The 19,194-nt window shown below is 39.4% G+C and overlaps 1 protein-coding gene across 2 annotated transcripts in view; it reads right to left on the bottom strand.

The window, feature by feature from the left end:
• The window catches only part of REXO5 (RNA exonuclease 5), a 54,866-nt gene that overhangs the window by 8,843 nt on the left and 26,829 nt on the right, over positions 1 to 19,194 (bottom strand). Inside the window, exons 10-20 of one of the 2 annotated variants that reach the window (XM_074201340.1) lie at positions 19,069 to 19,163; positions 17,954 to 18,056; positions 14,130 to 14,275; positions 12,931 to 13,051; positions 12,145 to 12,255; positions 11,848 to 11,985; positions 9,585 to 9,677; positions 8,633 to 8,852; positions 8,210 to 8,412; positions 7,316 to 7,419; positions 2,828 to 3,103 (exon numbers count right to left, since the gene is read on the bottom strand). In XM_074201340.1, coding sequence (XP_074057441.1) covers positions 3,022 to 3,103; positions 7,316 to 7,419; positions 8,210 to 8,412; positions 8,633 to 8,852; positions 9,585 to 9,677; positions 11,848 to 11,985; positions 12,145 to 12,255; positions 12,931 to 13,051; positions 14,130 to 14,275; positions 17,954 to 18,056; positions 19,069 to 19,163 — 1,416 coding nt within the window. In that variant the 3' untranslated portion in view covers positions 2,828 to 3,021. Of the gene's footprint in view, positions 1 to 2,827; positions 3,104 to 7,315; positions 7,420 to 8,209; positions 8,413 to 8,632; positions 8,853 to 9,584; positions 9,678 to 11,847; positions 11,986 to 12,144; positions 12,256 to 12,930; positions 13,052 to 14,129; positions 14,276 to 17,953; positions 18,057 to 19,068; positions 19,164 to 19,194 lie in introns of those variants that run through there. The other variant, XM_074201341.1, reaches the window with a different exon arrangement.

The raw sequence follows: 19,194 nt of genomic DNA, 5'->3' as shown, positions 1-19,194 counted from the left end.
AATGACTAATTATTAGAGAAATGCAAATTAAAGCATCTCTGAGGTAACACCTCACACCTCTCAGACTGGCCAATATGACCAGAAAGGACAATGATCAATGTTGGAAGGGATGTGGGAAATCTGGGACACTAATACATTGTTGGTGGAGCTGTGAATTCATTCAACCTTTCTGGAGAGCAATGTAGAATTACACCCAAAGGGCAACAAAAATGTACATACCCTTTGATCCAGCAATACCACTACTGGGTCTAAACCCTGAAGAGATTATGAAAAAGGGTAAAAACATCACTTTACAAAAATATTTATAGCAGCCCTGTTTGTGGTGGCAAGGAATTGGAAATTGAGTGGATGTCCATCAATTGGGGAATGGCTTAATAAACTGTGGTATGTGTATGTGATGGAACACTATTATTCTGTTAGAAACCAGGAGGGATGGGAATTCAGGGAAGCCTGGAAGGATTTTGCATGAACTGATGCTGAGGGAGATAAGTAGAACTAGAAGAACCATTGTATACCCTTTTTAAAAGCAACATGGAGGTGATGATCAACCTTAATGGACTTGCTCATTCCATCAGTGCAACAATCAGGCACAATTTTGGGATATCTGTGATGGAGAACACCATCTATATCCAGAGAAAGAATTGTGGAGTTTGAACAAAGACCAAAGATCTTTACTCTTAATTAAAAAAAAATTACTCCATTTTGTATTTTGCTATATCTCATCCTTTGTTTCTTCCTTAAGGATATGATTTCTCTCATCACATTCAACTTAGATCAAAGTTAACTGTTTTACCTCCTTTCCTGATAGCAAGCATTTTAACACTTAATCTTATGATGTTTCCCTGATCCAAACTGCAGGTCCAGGAACCTTAGGCCTGTAGCTCATTCTTTACATATTCCCAATTCAAACCTTGCTGAGAAACCATACCCTAGGCCAGGCTTGATCATGGAAAGACTTTCCTCTTCTCCTTTCCTCCCCCCCCCCCCCCCCAACATCCCCAAGATAAGATATCCTTCAGTAGTCCCAGTTCTCCTACTCTTGTTTATCATACTTCATCACACATCCCTTAAAGTGGGATGTATCCTACAAACTTTTTTTCTCAGTTCTACAACCTCATCCTCTTTGCCCAGTCTACTCCATTGACACCAAAGACCAGAACCTCTCCGGATTTCATGGCAATATTTTCCTCCTTCCTCAGTATCTTCTGCTAGTTCATCACATTACACCTCCTATTTATCTTGTCCACAAAAGTGGTCCTATACCTTTTTTCCTCTTAAACCTTCTACTTCTTTATCTTAACTGAGTACCCATGCCTTTTCTGAAAAAAGACCATCCCAAAAGATTCCTCTCATCCCATTCTTTTCATCTCTAAATAGTTCATCTTCCACAACATTTCCTTAGTGTATGACAGGGAGTCCTTGTCCAGGCCAAACCTTTATATGTGCACATCCCTTCCCACCTAGATTATCACAATAGCTCCCTACTCTCATCATCCCTCATTGTAGTCTATTCTTTGTTGTAACCAGTTTTCCATAGATTTGGCCAAGACTGCCATAGTTGATCAACCTCCTCAACCTGCTCTGACCATCTGCATCCAACCATTTAGGACTGCCTAAACTGCAGTCCTTCCATCCCTTCACTTTATCACTCTCTTTAGATGCAGCCCAAGTACCATTTCAATGTCTAACCTTTGCAAATCCTCTACTACACTACTAGTGCCCTCCAACTCCTATTACCTTGAATTTATATATGTGTGTGAATTTATTCACTATATATATATATATATATATATATATACACATATATATATATAATGTGTTTCATATTATCTCTCCCATTAAAATGTAAGCTCACTGTTAATTGGGACTGTTCAATCTTTTACTTGCATCCCCAATAAGTAGCACAACTGGGTGGCTTGGTGGGTAAATCAGCAGCCTTGACTTAAGGATCCAAGTTCAAATTTGGCCTTCAGACGCTTTCTTATGTGGCCCTTACCTGCCTGCTCAGTTTTCTCAAATCTAAAGTGAGGATTAAATGAGATAATAATTGCAAAGTGATATGTGTTAGCTATTATCATCATATAGTAGCTTTAATAAATGGTCATGGATTGAATAAACAGTTGTGCCTACAATGTACAAGGCATTATAACAAGCTCATTTTATTTAATTTCCATTTTAAAGGATTAAAGTAGACACTGTTTTTTTTAAATTGGTTTGATGTAAACCTAAAAAATTTGTAGGATGAAGAAATCAGGTCTTAACTTTTTTGTCCCTCACCTCTTTGAAATTCTAGTTAAACCCACAGACCCCTTCTCAGAATTGATTTTTTTTAATTCATAAAATACAATCCAAAGAATTACAAAGGAAACCAAAGGTTAGTGAAAATAAAGATGTAATTTTTTTCCAACCAAATCCACAGATCCCTTTTTAGATCTATGGATCCCAGATTAAAAACATCTGTTAGATGGAGTACCTGCAAGTGAAGTGGAATAATGTGAACATAATTCTACTGTAGACTGTAAATAGTCGGACAAAAGAAGGGATCTTTGGATTTTTTCCCAATGTTTAGAGCTGTTTATCACCTCAAGTTGGGGCTGAGGTTTTTCTGAGTTAGGAGAGAATTGCTAAAGCATTCCCTTAGCACCATGTATCATGGATGCCTTGGACCTGGCCACCATTTAATGCCTCCTTCTTCAAAAGTTTATGTATTAAGTCTTTGGATTCTTTTTTCCCCTTGGGATATATATCCAGTTTCATAAGAGGATCTACATTTGAGAAATCTGCCTTACTGCCATTGTCCCATAAAATAATACATTTCTCTCACAAATTGAGAAATAACTGATATTCAAAGAATTTGCCTTGCTTTTTATACCGAGGTTCCAGCTTGTGCCACCCATGTGTATGCACTAGGAGTTGAAGGTTTAAAGATGTCATTTTCTTCTTTTCCAGAGTTGCTGAGATGGTGCCATGGAATGGGGAATAGTAGCAAGGAAAGAATTGTCGGTCCTGGCTGGTGACTAACTAAAGCACCTCTGGAGTAGCACTTTTTACATCATCATCATTTATTGATATTAGCCCCAGGCCAGGTGAGGATCCATGAATACTGCAACAAACAAGAACAAGGCAAGTTTTAGTCTGAAAAAAGCCTGATCTTCTCATGGTACTGGACAGCTTTCATTGGGTCCACCAACTTCCAATAATTATGGCCTTGATACTAAGACCTTGTGGCAGAAAGGGTACAAATTTTGTTGGTGAATGGAGGTAGAGAAAGGGAACTGGTTGTCTGGGTTCTGGAAGACTAATAGCTAAAGAACAATGGCTCTGCAGATAATAGATGGTCAATGAATATTTTTAAAATCACATTAAAGATGGAAAATGTAGGAAAATGTGACGAGTGGAAAAAAGAAAGGGCTGAGAAAAGAACTTTTTGTTCAACCAGAAGATGAGAAGGTTGTGCAAACCATTGTGGAGGGAGAGTACATAGGATCCCAGGGGATAAAAGGATCAAGAGTACAACTGGAACTACAAAGGTCAGTGTCCAAAGCTAGTGCTGTCTGCTGGCTGAGTGGGAGGAGAATGATATTCCAGGTAGATCCAATTTCAGCTGTCTCTTCTGACCTACCTGTGTGCAAAACAGACAGCCACCAAGAAAGCTTCCTCTGGGTGAATGCTGGAAATTGTTCTCCTTAATATATGGTTATACTGGGTGGGGACAAGGGGACTCTAATTAACCAACGTGGAAAATGGAGAACAAGGGAAAGTGTACAGTCATACTGAGTATTTTGCTTTTTAAAGCCAAAGGGAAATCTCAGTTGTGGGTGGAAAAAAGGGCTGCTGCTGACTAGAAAGGCAAACTCAGTTCTCTGTAAAGATCATCACTCTGCTGATCAGTCACCAGTAATTACTGAAAGCTAACTCTGGGCCAGCACTGTGGCATAGACCTTTAAAAGCTTTATATAGAAAGCAAGGAAATAATTTAAAAATTGTGATTTAAAAAAAATTTTTTTTTTTAGTTTTTTTTTTGGTAAGGCAATGGGGTTAAGTGGCTTGCCCAAGGCCACACAGCTGGGTAATTATTAAGTGTCTGAGGCCAGATTTGAACTCAGGTACTCCTGACTCCAGTGCCGGTGCTCTATCCGCTGCGCCACCTAGCCGCCCCCAAAATTGTGACTATTGTGATGTAGAATGCTATAGAATGTTTTCTCCAAGTCTGAAATGTAAAAAGGGTCAAACCAAACCAAGAAACTGATCTTTCCAAATTGATGAGCATTGGCTTAAACCTGTTCAAATCACTTTCCTCTCTGGGAACCAATTTTAAAATGAAAAGAAGGTTCATCCAGTTCTAAGATGTGTGATTTGGACATCCTTGGGATATCAGAAAGGACAGTTGAAGGCTGAAAATAGAAAGAAGGGAAATTTTTCCTTAGGCAAGTGGCTTTATTTTTATTTAGTGCCCCTAAGCTATGAGTGGTATTTTGTGTAATTTTTGTACAATTTTTCAATACCATCTTCCTCCTGTCCCTCATTGATAGCTATAATCTATTTAAAGTAGAGTATCCAACTAATTTTGTAAAAAACACCTAAATAACAACATTTGCTTCTACTGTACACACACACACACACACACACACACACACACACACACACTGAGCTCTAGTATTGAAGCAGTGCTCAACAAGCAGATACACAACACATCCCCAGTGAGCACAGTGGAAAGACTAAAAGGGGCTCAGAGATAGTGTCAATCCCTCCTTTTGTATGAGGTTATTATTCAAGGTCATATAGAGAGGGACAAAGTTGGAACTCAAGCCAAATCCTTTGACCATGAATAGTCTTTTTCTGCTGCACCACAAGACAAATCTGAACTCTGTACTCACCAGGCCACAAAGGATTTTTATTCTCCCAGTTAGATCATGAAGCAGTAATAGGAATTCTTCAATTCCTATTCTGTATCTGGGTGGCAGCTAGCAGACTGTGCACCATATCCTACCATCTAGCTAGAGCCACTCCAGACTGTGGGAGAGGCTGGGTCTTGTGCCTTTACAGGAAGCATGGCATTAATGGGACCTGGCAGGGTCCCATTGATGGGATGGCCTGACCCCTGGCAAAGTGAGGCAGGAAAGAGAAGCTTCTGAAACATGAATGAAGAGAAGGTTTGGGGGCTGACAGGCAGAAGGGGGTGGGAAAAGGACCTGGACACTGCCAGACTGGTATCAAGTTAAGTTGTGGGGATGGAGAATAGGAGTGTTCATTAGGAAAATCTCCCTCCCTCTCTCTCTCTCTCTCTCTCAGAAAGACAGATAGACACAGACACACATACAGCTACTTTCTCTTTTTTCCCCCTCTCTCCTTCCCTCCTTTCCTCTCTCATTCACTTTCAAACACTTTCCTGTGAGGAGATGGTGCTCTCTAGTGGCCACAGTAAAAGGACCAGTCCTATCTGGACCCTCACTTTTACCAAGCCTGCACAGGAAGGAACTTCAGAGGCCATTGAACCCAGTTCTTCTTAACAAAATAGGAATCCCCTCTAGAGTAGTCTCAATAGGTGGAAATCCAGCCTTAGCTTGAAGACCTCCAGTGTGGGGGAACCCACTACTTCCTGAAGCCTGGGAGGAAAAAAAGGGGGATTTTTTTCCCCCTTCATTAAACTTGAGGTATGTAAACAACCTCTACCTAGAGATCTGAGATGCAGGGCCTGGATCTTTGTCTTTAAATTGGGAATGAGCTATGTCTCTAGGTGAAGAGGAAAAGCCCCTCAGGGTGGGGCTGGTTGTAGAACTATAGCTCATCATAACATGGGGTGAAACTTTTATCCTAGGGAGAAGAAAACACCCTTCTCAAATCCTCTCAAATGAAGAGTAGATAAAAGGTTAACCACCCAAAAGAGAAACAATGCACTAGGAGGCCAGAGGTTATCTCTGTTGGGTTGAGGTTTTCTTGTCACTACAGCTCATTCCCCTGCATTTCCATCTCTTTTTGTGGCAAAACTGATGAAAAAAATCTCCTTCTGTAACAATGCTTCTCAACTGCAGATGTACCCCAAAGCGCTTCTCTGGGCCCTCTTCTTTTATTCCTTAGGGACCATATCCTCTCCAATGGATTTAATTATCTCTATGCAGATGTCTCCCAGTCAACCTATCTCCTGAGAGCCAGTCCCACAAGTCTATCTGCCTCCTGAATCTTTCCTAGTGGATATCCTGAAGTCATCAGACATGAACTTCCACATTTCTAACAAGGGCACACCCATCCTTCTGCTCACTTGGGATGGCCATTCGGCTTAATCCTTGACATCACTCTCTCTCTTTACCCACACACTTAACCAATGGGGATCCTGCATTTACCTCCAAATACTTGGCACGTCCTTTTCTTTACTCCCAAGGCTGTCAGCATCTTTCAACCTGAATGACTGGAGTAGCATCCTAACTAGTTTCTCTCTTTCTGCCTAAAGTCTCTCCTCCCTTTGACCTATCCTCCACACACATAACTACCAAAATGATTTTCCTATAGTAAAAATCTGGCCCTGTCACTTCCCTATTCAGTAAACTCCCTATTGTCCTATTCTGCCTGTCCAGCTTTCCTCCATATGGTCCTGCCTCATTGGCAGCCTTCTTGATATTGCAACAAGCAGACACACAACACATCCCCAGTGAGCACAGTGGAAAGACTAAAAGGGGCTCAGAGATAGTGTCAATCCCTCCTTTTGTATGAGGTTATTATTCAAGGTCATATAGAGAGGGACAAAGCTGGAACTTCCTCAGCTTTCTACTGGCAACCTTTGTGCCCAGAATGTACTTTCTCCCACCTCTTCCCTACTTTTTAGAATCCCTTATTTCCCCTCTTAATTTCCCAAGTGACCCCATCTCCATGAAGTTGTTTTGTTGGGGGGTTTTTTAGTTTGTTTTTTGCAAGACAATGGGGTTAAGTGACTTGCCCAAGGTCACACAGCTAGGTAGTTATTAAGTATCTGAGGCTACATTTGAACCCAGGTCCTTCTGACTCCAGGGCTGGTGCTCTAGCCATTCGGCCACCAAGCTGCCCCCAAGAAGCTGTTCCTGATCTCCCCTATCTCTACCCCTCTAACCCTGCTTCACAAAATTTGCTTGTATTTGATATATATATATATATATATATATAATGTTTCTATGTTCTTATTTATCTCCCCTGGCAAGATGTAAGCTCCTGGAGGGCAGAGGCTATTTCATCTTTGTCTTCACAGTGCCTTTCTCTTACTGGCCCCCAGGAGCCAGGAAGCTCAGTGGTACTGGTGGTTCAAACACTGAATAGGGTTTCCCAGGCCCAACCTCTGCCCATTTACCTTCCTGGCAGGAGAACAATGCAAAGAGTCCGGGGTGGCAGCCTCCCATGGAGCTTCTCAACCCTCTCATCTAACCGACTCATGGCTATCTTCAGTTCTTCTCCCTGTGGTGAATGGGCAAGCCTATCAGAAAGAGAGATAAGTTCTGGAGCTTTGGGTGCCCTCATCTGGCTATTATGAGAAGTCTTTCTCCCAATGGTAAAGGGGGAATAAGCTGGAAACACCATGTATAGACAGAAGAGCAAGGGTATCAGGTCTGTCTGAAGTCAAGAGGTTAAAACAAGAGCTGAGACTAAGAGGGTCTCTTCTTCTCCTATCATCTTGAGTCAGTTTTGAATCACTTCAACCTGTATCTATCATAGATAATGACCTTGGAAAATGAGGGAAACTTTCAGAAAATCATCAGGCATTCATTATGATGAAACAGAAAGCATTGTTTGACTAAAGCAAAAAAGATTTAAGTCCTGGTCCTAGCTGTGTAGCTTTCCATGAACCCCCCCCCCCAAATTTCTCTAGTTTCCTCATCTGTAAAATGACTAGGGCAGACTAAGGGTCCTTTGTGCTTTAATATTCCATGACTTTTACCCTGCAAAGAGAAGCCTGTCAGCTCTCTTCATTCTCTCACAGGCTGGGATCAAACAGAGGCATTGAAGGAATATGAGGGGAAGAGAAGACAATAGGGAAATGGGTAGCTTTGTTACAAGGAGGCACAATGGGTGATGACAAGTGCAAAGATGTGAAAACAATGGAGGGGCCACTCTAGGATAGAATCCTTAAAGGTGACTGAGCAGGATATCTGTGACCTGATGTAGCACTTGTATTTAGTTGGGTTGCAGATGTGAACCATTCTGGAGAATGCTTTCTAAACAAAAGGAGACTAAGGACACCAATGACCTTATTTACTGAGGGAGACATTTCCTTCAAGGCTAGTGAGATGTCAGATGCTTGTGGGCTTTTTGAGTCAGGACAGGAGTGACAGATCCACTCGTGGAGGTGGCTGGAGGTGAGGGCTCTCCTACACACCAGCTTCCAGTTGAGATTAGTTGGGCCCTGAAGAATTTTCAGGGCATTCTGGGCACATTCAGAGCTTCTAAATTCTGGAAGTGAAAATATAATATAGAAATATTCAGGAGGCCAAAGTTCATCAGTCCCAAATCTCTATGTAAGTCAGTTTTCAGTACTACTCTCTGTCTTCCAACTATTGACCTCTTCTCCTCAATTAGATGTACCAGCATTAATAAAGCGCTTCACTTCCCCTGTCCCCCTTCCTGACATTCCTGGTGCCCTCCAAAGTAAACCAAAGTACTAAAGACTCACTCAGGAAGCAATACTTCTTGTGTTTTTTGCTTTGAGGATCCAAAGGCAAGAAGATAGTTTCCAGACTGGGCAAGAGTCTAAACTTCTGGGCCATGTCCTCTTCAGTATAGCTCTCCTTCATTCCATTCACATAAATGGTACATTCGTTCTCTGGGTCAGTCTCCAGGGAGCTTACTATGGTGTCACAGTCCAAAGTGAGTTCTTGGACTGGCCTCTGTACCTGAAAGAGGAACAAGATGAAGACTGATAGATGAATTTCAGCTATTCACCCTTCAATCTTAAGCAACTTCTAAAGACTACCTATCTGACCCTACTATCTTCTGTTAGGCTAGAAGGGGTAAGGAGGTCATATTCGGTTCTTTCCATCCAATCAAAAAAAGTCAACCACAGAAAATTGTTCAGGGTCCTAACAAACAACAAGGAAGACAAAATGGGTACAAAGTCAACTTGGTTATTAGTAATAACAACAGTTGATATTTTCAAAGCACTTCCATTTATGCCTCACAATCAGCTGTAAAGCCTCACAATCATCTGCAAAATGTCCATTTTACAGATGAAGAAATTGAGGTTCAGCTTAAATGACTTGTCCACCCTGCAGTCCCAAAGTATCAGCAAACAATAGGCACTTAATTACATGCATATGTAATTAAATTAAACCAGGTATTCCTGACTTCAAATCCAAAACCCCACCCATCATGTAACTGATGAAAGACTTCATTTCTAAAAAAGACTGCTAATTTCCTTATTCTGATGATACTTTTCTATGGCCATTAAAGGGCAAGATACCTAACTCCCATGTATGTTCTATGTCCTCACATTAGGGTTGGCCTAGGATCAATGAAGATCACACTAGCAGTGTTCATTCCCCAAAACAGGATCTTAAGGATTGCCTGAAGAATGCAAGCAGGTAGAAGGTCTTTTTTACTGTTTTTATTCCGCACAAGTTCTCTACCTTGATCTGGGACCCCTGGATACATGCACCATTCAAGGTCTCTATGGCCAGCTGGGCAGCCTCTAGTACTCCATACTGGATGCAAAGATAGGGCTGCAAAAGAGAAGACTCAGAATCAAACTTTGCTTCTAGGCTTCAAATGACTGTCCCTTCACTTTTCACCAGGGAAAGATTCTAAATGACAAGTCAATCAAGAATACCAAAAGCAACTTTAAGTACTGTAATATTATGTGCAGAGCTTGCTGGTTTTTCTGGTCTGGTTTTTTTTTTTAAGTTTTTGTTAGGCAAACGGGGTTAAGTGGCTTGCCCAAGGCCACACAGCTAGGTAATTATTAAGTGTCTGAGACCAAATTCTGGTCTGTTTTTGAGGTGTCATCACACTCGACATTCTGGATCCTCAGCTGTTCATCTGCAACCTGGATATTTTTCTTCAGCCATGACTAAAATTGAGGAAACTTAAGTCCTACTAACTAAACTTGAATGAGACTGATTAATAAGCCAGAATGCAAATTTGCTAATCCTCAATGGGAAACCAACCATGGCAGAATAATTCCCTTCCCAGAGGATAGTGCATATCAATATATTGACCAAGGAGCAGGGAAAACAAACAGAAGTGATAAAACTCAGGGTTGATTTTCTACCATCTCATATGACTTCTGCCTGATGCCCAGCTTCAGGGTTCCCTCTCCTCATTTATTAAAAGAACTGACAATCCTATGCTCTCCAACTTGTCCTTCAATATTTAATTTCTACTTCTACCTTGTGATACTTCAATTTTGGATCAGTTTTTTTTTTTGGTTTCATACTGTCTGATGGACTTAAGTCACTGTACTTAGCACCAGCGTAGCTAGATCAAAGATGGACAACTCCAGAGTAGCACCTGTTTATTAAGTTGTAGAGGGGATAGGATTTATGTTGATGAAGGGGAGGTACTCAAAAGCATGAAAGAAAACATTTAAAAAATGCTTGAAGTTTAAGTAGTCATAATAGTTTAGCATAGCAGCTTCCTAAGGTGTAAGATTTTTCCTATGTATATAAGTATATGTGTCCATACATACACACAGAGAAGTGCTATAGTAAGTAGTATATAAATGTTAGCTATTTTTTATTATTGTTACTTTATGATTCATTTCTTATTGTGGATTAATATATATATATATATATATATATATATATATATATATATATATATATATTTTATGTTTTTGCAAGGCAAAACGGGGCTTGCCCAAGGCCACACAGCTAGGTAATTATTAAGTGTCTGAGACCGTATTTGAACCCAGGTACTCCTGACTCCAAGGCCAGTGCTTTATCCACTATGTCACCTAGCTGCCCCTGATGGATTATATTTTAAAGAATTTTCACAGATGGTCTGTGTATATATGAGTTTTGTTATCCTAATCCCAGTTTGGGGGGGGGGGGTAATTAGTTCTTCTAACCTTGATGTTTTGGTCCTGAGAAGTTAGTACCAGAAAGGGTGTGTAGCACAGGGGAATGAAAATTACAACAGAATCATAAAATGTGAATATGAATCCTGGCTCTGCCCTCTAGTAGATATTGTACAACTTCACAGAAGTGGTTTGTTTAACTTTAAAATGGAGATAAAAATATTGACATGATTTATTTCATAGAATCATTATAAAGATAAAATGAAATAATGGCTCTCAAAATGCCATGCAAGTGGCAGAAGAGTGTTTTTACACCAATGAAACTACGACTCTAATCCAAAAGTCCAAAAAGATTAATACTTTTTGTGTAGGTACCATCAAGCTAAGTGTCATCTGTTCTTAAGGCAGGAAAGATCTCACTCTAAATCCATTTTCTTTTTCCAATTTCTCCATAATAAATCTATACAACTATGAGACTTTAGAGGCATCCAGTTCAACTTATACCTTGAAAATCTGTCTTATAAATGGGGATCTAGCCCTTTGATTATTGGCTAGTAAAAGGAGCATCACCCACCACCTCTTGAGGTGAGCCATTCTACTTTTAGTTGACTCCTAGATAAGCTCAATTCTAGATATGGTCTGACTGGATGTCATAATAGGACCTTTTTTTTTCAAAGCATGGAATAACAAATAAAAGGACACAAAACATCCCTTTGTAGTCTAGCTACATCTTAAATATATAGGAGAAAAGTGAAACCCAAAGTCACTTCTACTAGGATCATTGCTTCTTATATGTGAAAAATACACAGATCATCTCCATCAGAGGTTTCATTTTGTCCCAGCAGTGGCTGAAGGTGATTTTCTTGGCTCTTTACCTCATTAGTTTCAAGAATGACTTCCAATGAATGGACAGGGCCAAAGTTTGCAAATAACTTCTTCAGAGGCTTGAGGCAGAAATTTTCCCCAAATGGCCCCACATAGACAGTTGACATTTCTGCCCACTTGACTTTCATCTATAGGAAAAACAATACAAAAATAACTCAAAGGATCAAAATGGGGAAACAAGCATGCAAAGGGAACTAAAGTTCCCAAAATCATCCTCAGATGATGCATCGGTTCACTTGATGAGCCATAGGACCAAGAGCGTCTGGTTCAGCAGATGATACTATTACCTTTTTATGCATCTCAATAGTGAGGCTGGGTGGAAGGGGATGTGGCCACTGTGAGAACTGGATGACACTGAAGGATGAAAGAGGGACCTCCGCTTGGGCTTGCTCTAGAACCTGTAAGAAGGACAAGGCACTGAGCAGCAGGGAATGGGAGAGATGGGTCAAAGGAGCCTGATCATTTTTTTATCTGAGATAAAGTGTCTGAGACTTTGAAAAGCAATAATACCCCAGCATGCCAGTGTGGATTCTCTGGCCTATTTCTATTTCTTAAAGGTAAACCCTCAGATGGAGAGCAATAGGCAGTGTCTACTTTTGTTCTCAGAATGTTAAGTGTTCTCATATTTAACACATTCTCTGATACATTTTTTGGGACAAAAGAACTAAAAGAAGCCTTGAGTGTTGATATGAAATCTCTATTCATATCACTGGAACCACCTTTCATGGTCACATCACTGTTGTTGTCATTGATGGGGTGAAAAGCTGCCTATCTGACTCCATACAATTATACAGAGGAAGTGTGGAAGAATGAATACAGTGCTGGGCTTTGAGGCTGAAAAGGCTGTTTGAATCATGCCATGCATAGGTAGGGCAACCCTGGACAAGTCATTTTATGTCTCTGATCATTTTTCCTCATCTGTCAAATAGCACATCCCCACCATGTGGTCATGGGGATCAAATAATAGTCTACTAAAGCCCTTGAGTGATCTAGCATCATTCTTATTATGATGCTCTGGGGAGGTTCTCACTCTGGAAAGGCTTTATTTCTAACAAGGAGTCCATATCCCTTACCTCCTCATCTGAAGCACACACAATACTTCGGCAGAATCTGGAAGACATCAATGTGCTGCCATCTGCCTTCTGGGATAGGAACAGGAGTTTCTGATCAGTCACATCCAAACACTCTGAAATACTAAGAGAGAAAAAGTGACAATGAGTTGGGGAGGGAATGGCATATTCCTCTACAGCCTCAATCAGCTCCCAGAGATGCACGTATACTATTGCCTATATCAAAATTCCTTCCAAAATATGAACCGACATTTATTTGCAATCTCCCCAATGTGATCAGGGTTAAGGCAAATCTTCTAATTACAAGGAACTGAAGCTCCTGGGAAAAGAGAATTAAGCAATCATGCTGCTACATGGGAATCTGGTCTCTCACCAGTTTTTTTCTCACTTTATACCAATGCATTTAAATGTATGACTTTTCTGAACTAACACTTTTATTGATTTTTTTTTATTTAGTCATTTCTGAATGTGCCCCTTTTTTTCTAGAACTGAAGTCTTTCTTTTAAGTAAAGAAACAGTTAAGCAAAAACTGATGCTGTGATGGTGTCAGCCACTGTACACATTATGTCCTTGTAGCCCCCCACTTCTCCAGTAAGAAGGTAACATAGGTATGTATCAGGATCTGTTCTCTATATTTGCTCAGTTTGGTTTTGTTTTAGAATTCTTTTCATTTACATTATTGTAGTCATTGTGTCTTTGCCACTATTGGTTCTGCCCAAGTCACCCTGCATGAATTGGGATGATCTTTTAAGAAACTATTTACAGGAGATAATGCTATTATAAGTACCCTACAATAAGAAGATTTAAGACTGGAGATCATCTGCAGATAAGGAAACTGAAGTCAGTAAAAGTGCTCAAGGCTACAAAGCTCACACATAATAGAATAAGGATGTCAATTCTGGGTTCACTAATTTCAATTCCTATTTTTTATTTTTTCAATTAAATTAAATCTTCCCACTACTTCCCACCTTCTTTCCATTTCTTCTACTGGGGAGAAGCAAAAAGAAAAAAAATACACAAATCCCCACACTGGCCCTATCCAAAATCACCTCCCTGTCAAGAGCTTTATTTGTGAGGATTTTTAGAATCAGTATTCTTTATACTGAAAATCCCTGTCTCTCAACACATTGAAAACTACACAGAAAAGACAATCTCCATCTTATTCTATGTCTCCCCATTTGCCCAAGGATCAAAAAAGTTACCTTGCATTTTTCTGCCATGCTGCATCTATTGAGGGTCTTGCTTCTTTATGGGGTCCACCGGAGCCCAAGGGCAATGTGTTTCTCTGTTTTGGATTTACCAGTGATTGGTGGGAATTAACTGCTATATCCAACTTCATTTCTGCAATCTTGAGGATAGAGAGGGAAACCCACCAGTTTCTTGGTAATTTATTACAGAATAGTTTCCAGTTAGACAGGCTATTTTTAAAGCAAAAAATAAAACAGAAAAGGAAGTGGTGGGAGGAAAGAAACAAACCAGAAAAGTTCAATGGATGCATTACCTTTTTCAGATGCTGGCCTAACAACTCAACAGATGATTTCTAATTTGCCTGGTCAGAGATGCCAATCTGTCACAAGAAGCCCATGCTGTTAGTTATGCAGCCAATGTAGGGCTCAATGAAAAGGGAATGTCAATTTTGGCTGGATCATTACTACACAGTTAGTCACTTAAAATATATTTTTGCACTGAATGTGCAACTGGGTCTTTGAGAAAGGAAACAGCTTCTCTTGGAAAAGTACTTAGTAGACTTACTTTTATGGCTTCAGAAAGAAAGACAAGTCTTATTTTTTTTAGTTCAGAAATGCCACTCTGTCCAATTATAATACTTAAAACTTAACTGTTCTTGGTAACTCTGGATGAGATACAAATTTAGGTCTAGTCTAAAAATTCTCTGAATTCCCCAAATCCCATTCTTTTTTTTTTTTTATTACATAGACATTATTTGTTTTCCAATTATATACAGTAGTGGCTTCTACCTATCATTTTTTGGTAAGGCTTTTGAATTTTACAATTTTCCCTCCCCTCCCCCCACAGAAGGCAATCTGATAATCTTTACATTGTTTCCATTCTATGCACTAATCAAAATTGAATGTGTTGGGAGAAAAAACTTATTCTTGAGGAGAAAATAAAATATTAGAGATAGCGAAATTATGCAGTACTTAAGACAACATTTTTTAAAAAAAATTGAAGGTAATAATCTTTGGTATTTGTTTAAACTCCACAGTTCTTTTTCTGAATGATAGTATTCTCCATCTCAGATACCCTAAAATTGTCCCTGATTATTTGTGTGAAAAGTGTTTTACAGTTTTCATAATTTCTGAGTTTGCCTTGGCAGGTAGACTCCCAAGTAAAGCTTTATTGATATTTTTCATTTTTATATTATCCTTTGCTCTTAATAACTCCCCCCTATTCCAGTGAGCCATTCCTTGAAATAAGGAAAAAATAGGGAACAAAGCAGCTCAGAAGAACCCAAGACATCTAGCAAGCCTGACAGTATAAGCAATATTCCTCTTCTATAAAGAAGGAAGGAAAGGTGATTTTTTTTCCTCATCCTTTCTTGGTCACTAAAATTACTTATCACAGAGTTTGGTCAAACCCCTATTTTAGCTGTTGATATCTCATGCTGCTGGTGTAATCTTGTACTGAGGAACAGCTTGGTTTGATAAGAAGTGGCATGGGATAGAAAGAAGATTAGATTGTCTACACAAAAAAAATGTTCCCATGCAGAAAAGATGTAGGTGCCCAGTTGTGTAGTTTAAAAGTTCTTTCCTCAAAGTCAGCAATGAAAGACCTTTTGACTCTATGTGGAACACAAACATGTGGATTCTGTCAAATGTGCTTATTTCTTGTAATAAGATGGCATATCATTATAACCTTCAATGTTACTTTTCAAGTAGGTTGAAAGACTGCATCATAAGACAGCCTTCTTGTTTGATTTAACAGACAATGGGAATATCCTTCCATTCTATCCCTATAATCTGATGGGGGGGGGCTTTCATCTTATTTTTCCCTAAGACTAGGCCCAGATGACACTTCCTCACCATATTGCTACCACTTTGATCATCACCCTCAGCTTCCCATCACCACAACCATCTGGGACTCAGCCCCTGTATCTCCTAGCTCCATTAGATGCTCAGAACCAGGCTTCCATGCCACTTCTTGGGCAATTCAACTCCACCCCTATCCAACTGTGCAGGTTTCCTTTAATGCCCAACTAAAATCCCACTTCCTACAGGAAGACTTCCCCAACCCTTCTTAATTCCAGGTTTGCCTGTTAATTGCCTCCCATTTTTCTGAATATAATTTGCTTTGCATATATTTGTTCATATGCTCCCTACCTCCTGACAGAGAGGGGGGTAGACTCAAGACGTGCCCCCTCCCCATACACATAAGAGAAATGGAAGAGCAATAGAGTTGGCCAGTCAAGAGGGAAGCCACTTCCTCTTCTTCCAGGCCCTTAAGACCCACCTTTCAATTGTCCTTTTCCCTCACTCCTTGCCAAACACTGTCAGAAGGAGCCCAGAAACCCAGTTCCCCTGTCCCTGTTCAATGAGGACAGCAGGGTAGCCTCCTCCAGAATAAGGACTCCTGGGACGTTTTCATCGCCTTAAAGCTGTGAGGTGCTTAGAATTTCCCATCCTTTCTATATTCATTGCCTTGAAAATTCCTTTTGTTTCTCAATTAGAATTCTTTTGCTATGTATGCTTGGCATATAACAAGTGTTTATCAAATGTTTTTCCATCAATTAATTAATTAATTCAACTAACACAAATCTGTAAGATTAAAAGCTGCTTTCTCATGGATAAGTAGTCAAAAGAGATGATCAAATTGATCTCAAAAGAATAGAAAAATTTTAACAATCATATGAAACATTGTTTTCAATAACCTGCAAGAGCAATGCAAATGAAAATAAATCAAGAATTTTCAGCTTTACAGCTAACAAATGGAAAAAATAAGAAGAGAGAGTCAATTTCAGAGGGGTTATAGAAAAAAGGGCCAACTGATACACTGCTACACTGCTGATGGAACTAAACATTGTTCTTACCATTATGGAAAGCAACTTGGAATTATGCTAAGAAAGTGACTAAGATGTCCATACCCTTGGGGGTGGCTAGGTGGCGCAGTGGATAGAGCACCGGCCATGGAGTCAGGAGTATCTGGGTTCAAATCCGACCTCAGACACTTAATAATTACCTAGCCGTGTGGCCTTGGGCAAGCCGCTTGACCCCACTGCCTTGCAAAAAAAACCCAACAAACTTAAAAAAAAATGTCCATACCCTCAGGATTCCCAGCACTAAATATATAATCCTGTGAGACTAATGGAAAAAAGAAAGGTTCTATATAGTCAAAATATTTTTTGTAGAAGCAAAGCAGTAAAAATATGATATAGAAGAGTTAGTAGTGGTGGTTACAGTGGTAGTGGCAGTAGTAAAGAATTGGAAAGTAGAAATAAAGAATTAAAAACACAGTAGCACCCTTTGCTACCAGAAGTAGAAAGTAAAGTGAGAAATGGTTAAACATATTCTAGAATAAGATTAGAATCTGGGACACAAGAAATCATGAATATGTAAAAATATAGAAAAGTATTGCAACTGAAACATAATCAAGTACAACCAGGAAAACAACACCTATGACTATGACATTGTAAGTGGCAAGAACAATGACCCCCCATCAAATTTGAATGACATGTAATTATAACAACAAAGGCCCCAAAGTAAGGTATAAAAATACTCCTCCTCCCCCCCTTTTCCCCCTGGAAGTAAAGGACTATGGGAGTGGGAGTAAAATACTACCTAAAATTTCATATCTGGTTGACATGTGGGTAATGTTTGCTAGCTGTTTTTCCTTTTTGCTAAAGAATGGTGCTCTGGGAGAAAGAAGAGAAGTGAGGAAATATAATGGGAAATTACAGTAATGAAAATCAAAACATTTGCATACCAATTTTTTAAAAAAAGATGATTTACAATTTCACTCTAGTTTAAAAAACATGTAAATCTTAGTAAGGCTTAAAGTACTAAGTACCAACCTTCCTTGGGCCATGTTTAATAAAATACTGAGCCAGTTCAAGGGTTGCAATAGCATCTTCTGTGGAATCATGGCCAACCTTGTCAGGGCACTGTATTTCCTTCCTAAAGGAAGTAAAAGTAAAAGAGAATTTATTAACTCAGATTCACAGGTTAACACTTGGCATACAGCTCTCTCTGGCTCATGTTTTTTCCCATGTTTTCTGGCTACATGTAGAATCTCAGTGATTCAGTTGAAATAACTAAAAGGGCCTATATCTACAGCAGGCATGTCAACAGATGCCGCTTGGCACAGTTTTTGGGTTGAAAATGGTGGGATTTTGAAATGTTTTGTCAACTTTGATACTTTTTCCCATTCAACTCAATAACCATTTATTTCCTTAATCTACCCTACAGGATTCCTAAGAGATGTGTGTGTGTGTGTGTGTGTGTGTGTGTGTGTGTGTGTGTGTGTGTATGTATGTATGTGTATGTGTGTGTCTGTGGCACTAAGCACAAGTAATTTTTTTGTTTGCAAGACAATGGGGTTAAGTGGCTTGCCCAAGGTCATAAAGCTAGATAATTATTAAGTGTCTGAATCCAGATTTGAACTCACGTCCTCCTGACTCCAGGGGCTGGTTCTTATTCACTGTACCACCTAGCTGCCCCACTAAGTACAAGTCATATAAAAGAAAATAGAGAATGAGAGGTATACATTTCTAATTCATTACATGGAGCACATCGCATTGCTTAGGCAGCACGGTACAGTGGTCAGAACACCAGGGTTGGAATCTGGAAGACTTTGGTTCAAATTCTGCCTCAAACACTTAGTAGCTTTATGACCTGGTCAAGTATCTTAACTTCTGTATGCCTCAGTTTTCCTCATGTGTAAGATAGAGATAAAATTAGCAGAAGAAGTAAATGATATTATATGTATATATATGTATTATATATATTATATATAATATATATAATATATATATATATATATACACATATACATATATGAAGAACTTTACAGAGCTTAATGAGCTCTAAATTTGAACAATAATTATTACTGGAGAGATCTACATTACTTGAACATGTCAATATAGGGAACTACTTTAGTATAAAATAATTTAAACTGTAATAAACTTACCCTAATACAGCCTTAGCTAAGAACTTGAGCTTAAACCTTCGCCCCAAATCTCTGACAAAGAGCAACGAAGTGTCAATGACATTGGGATGTATCATCTACAGAGAAAAAATAAAATCCTTTTTTAAA

The sequence above is a fragment of the Macrotis lagotis genome, chromosome X (genome assembly GCF_037893015.1).
Source record: "Macrotis lagotis isolate mMagLag1 chromosome X, bilby.v1.9.chrom.fasta, whole genome shotgun sequence".
Taxonomy (NCBI): domain Eukaryota; kingdom Metazoa; phylum Chordata; class Mammalia; order Peramelemorphia; family Peramelidae; genus Macrotis; species Macrotis lagotis.
The sequence above is the reverse complement of the archived record's forward strand: the minus strand, read 5'-3'. Positions and strand labels throughout refer to the sequence as shown.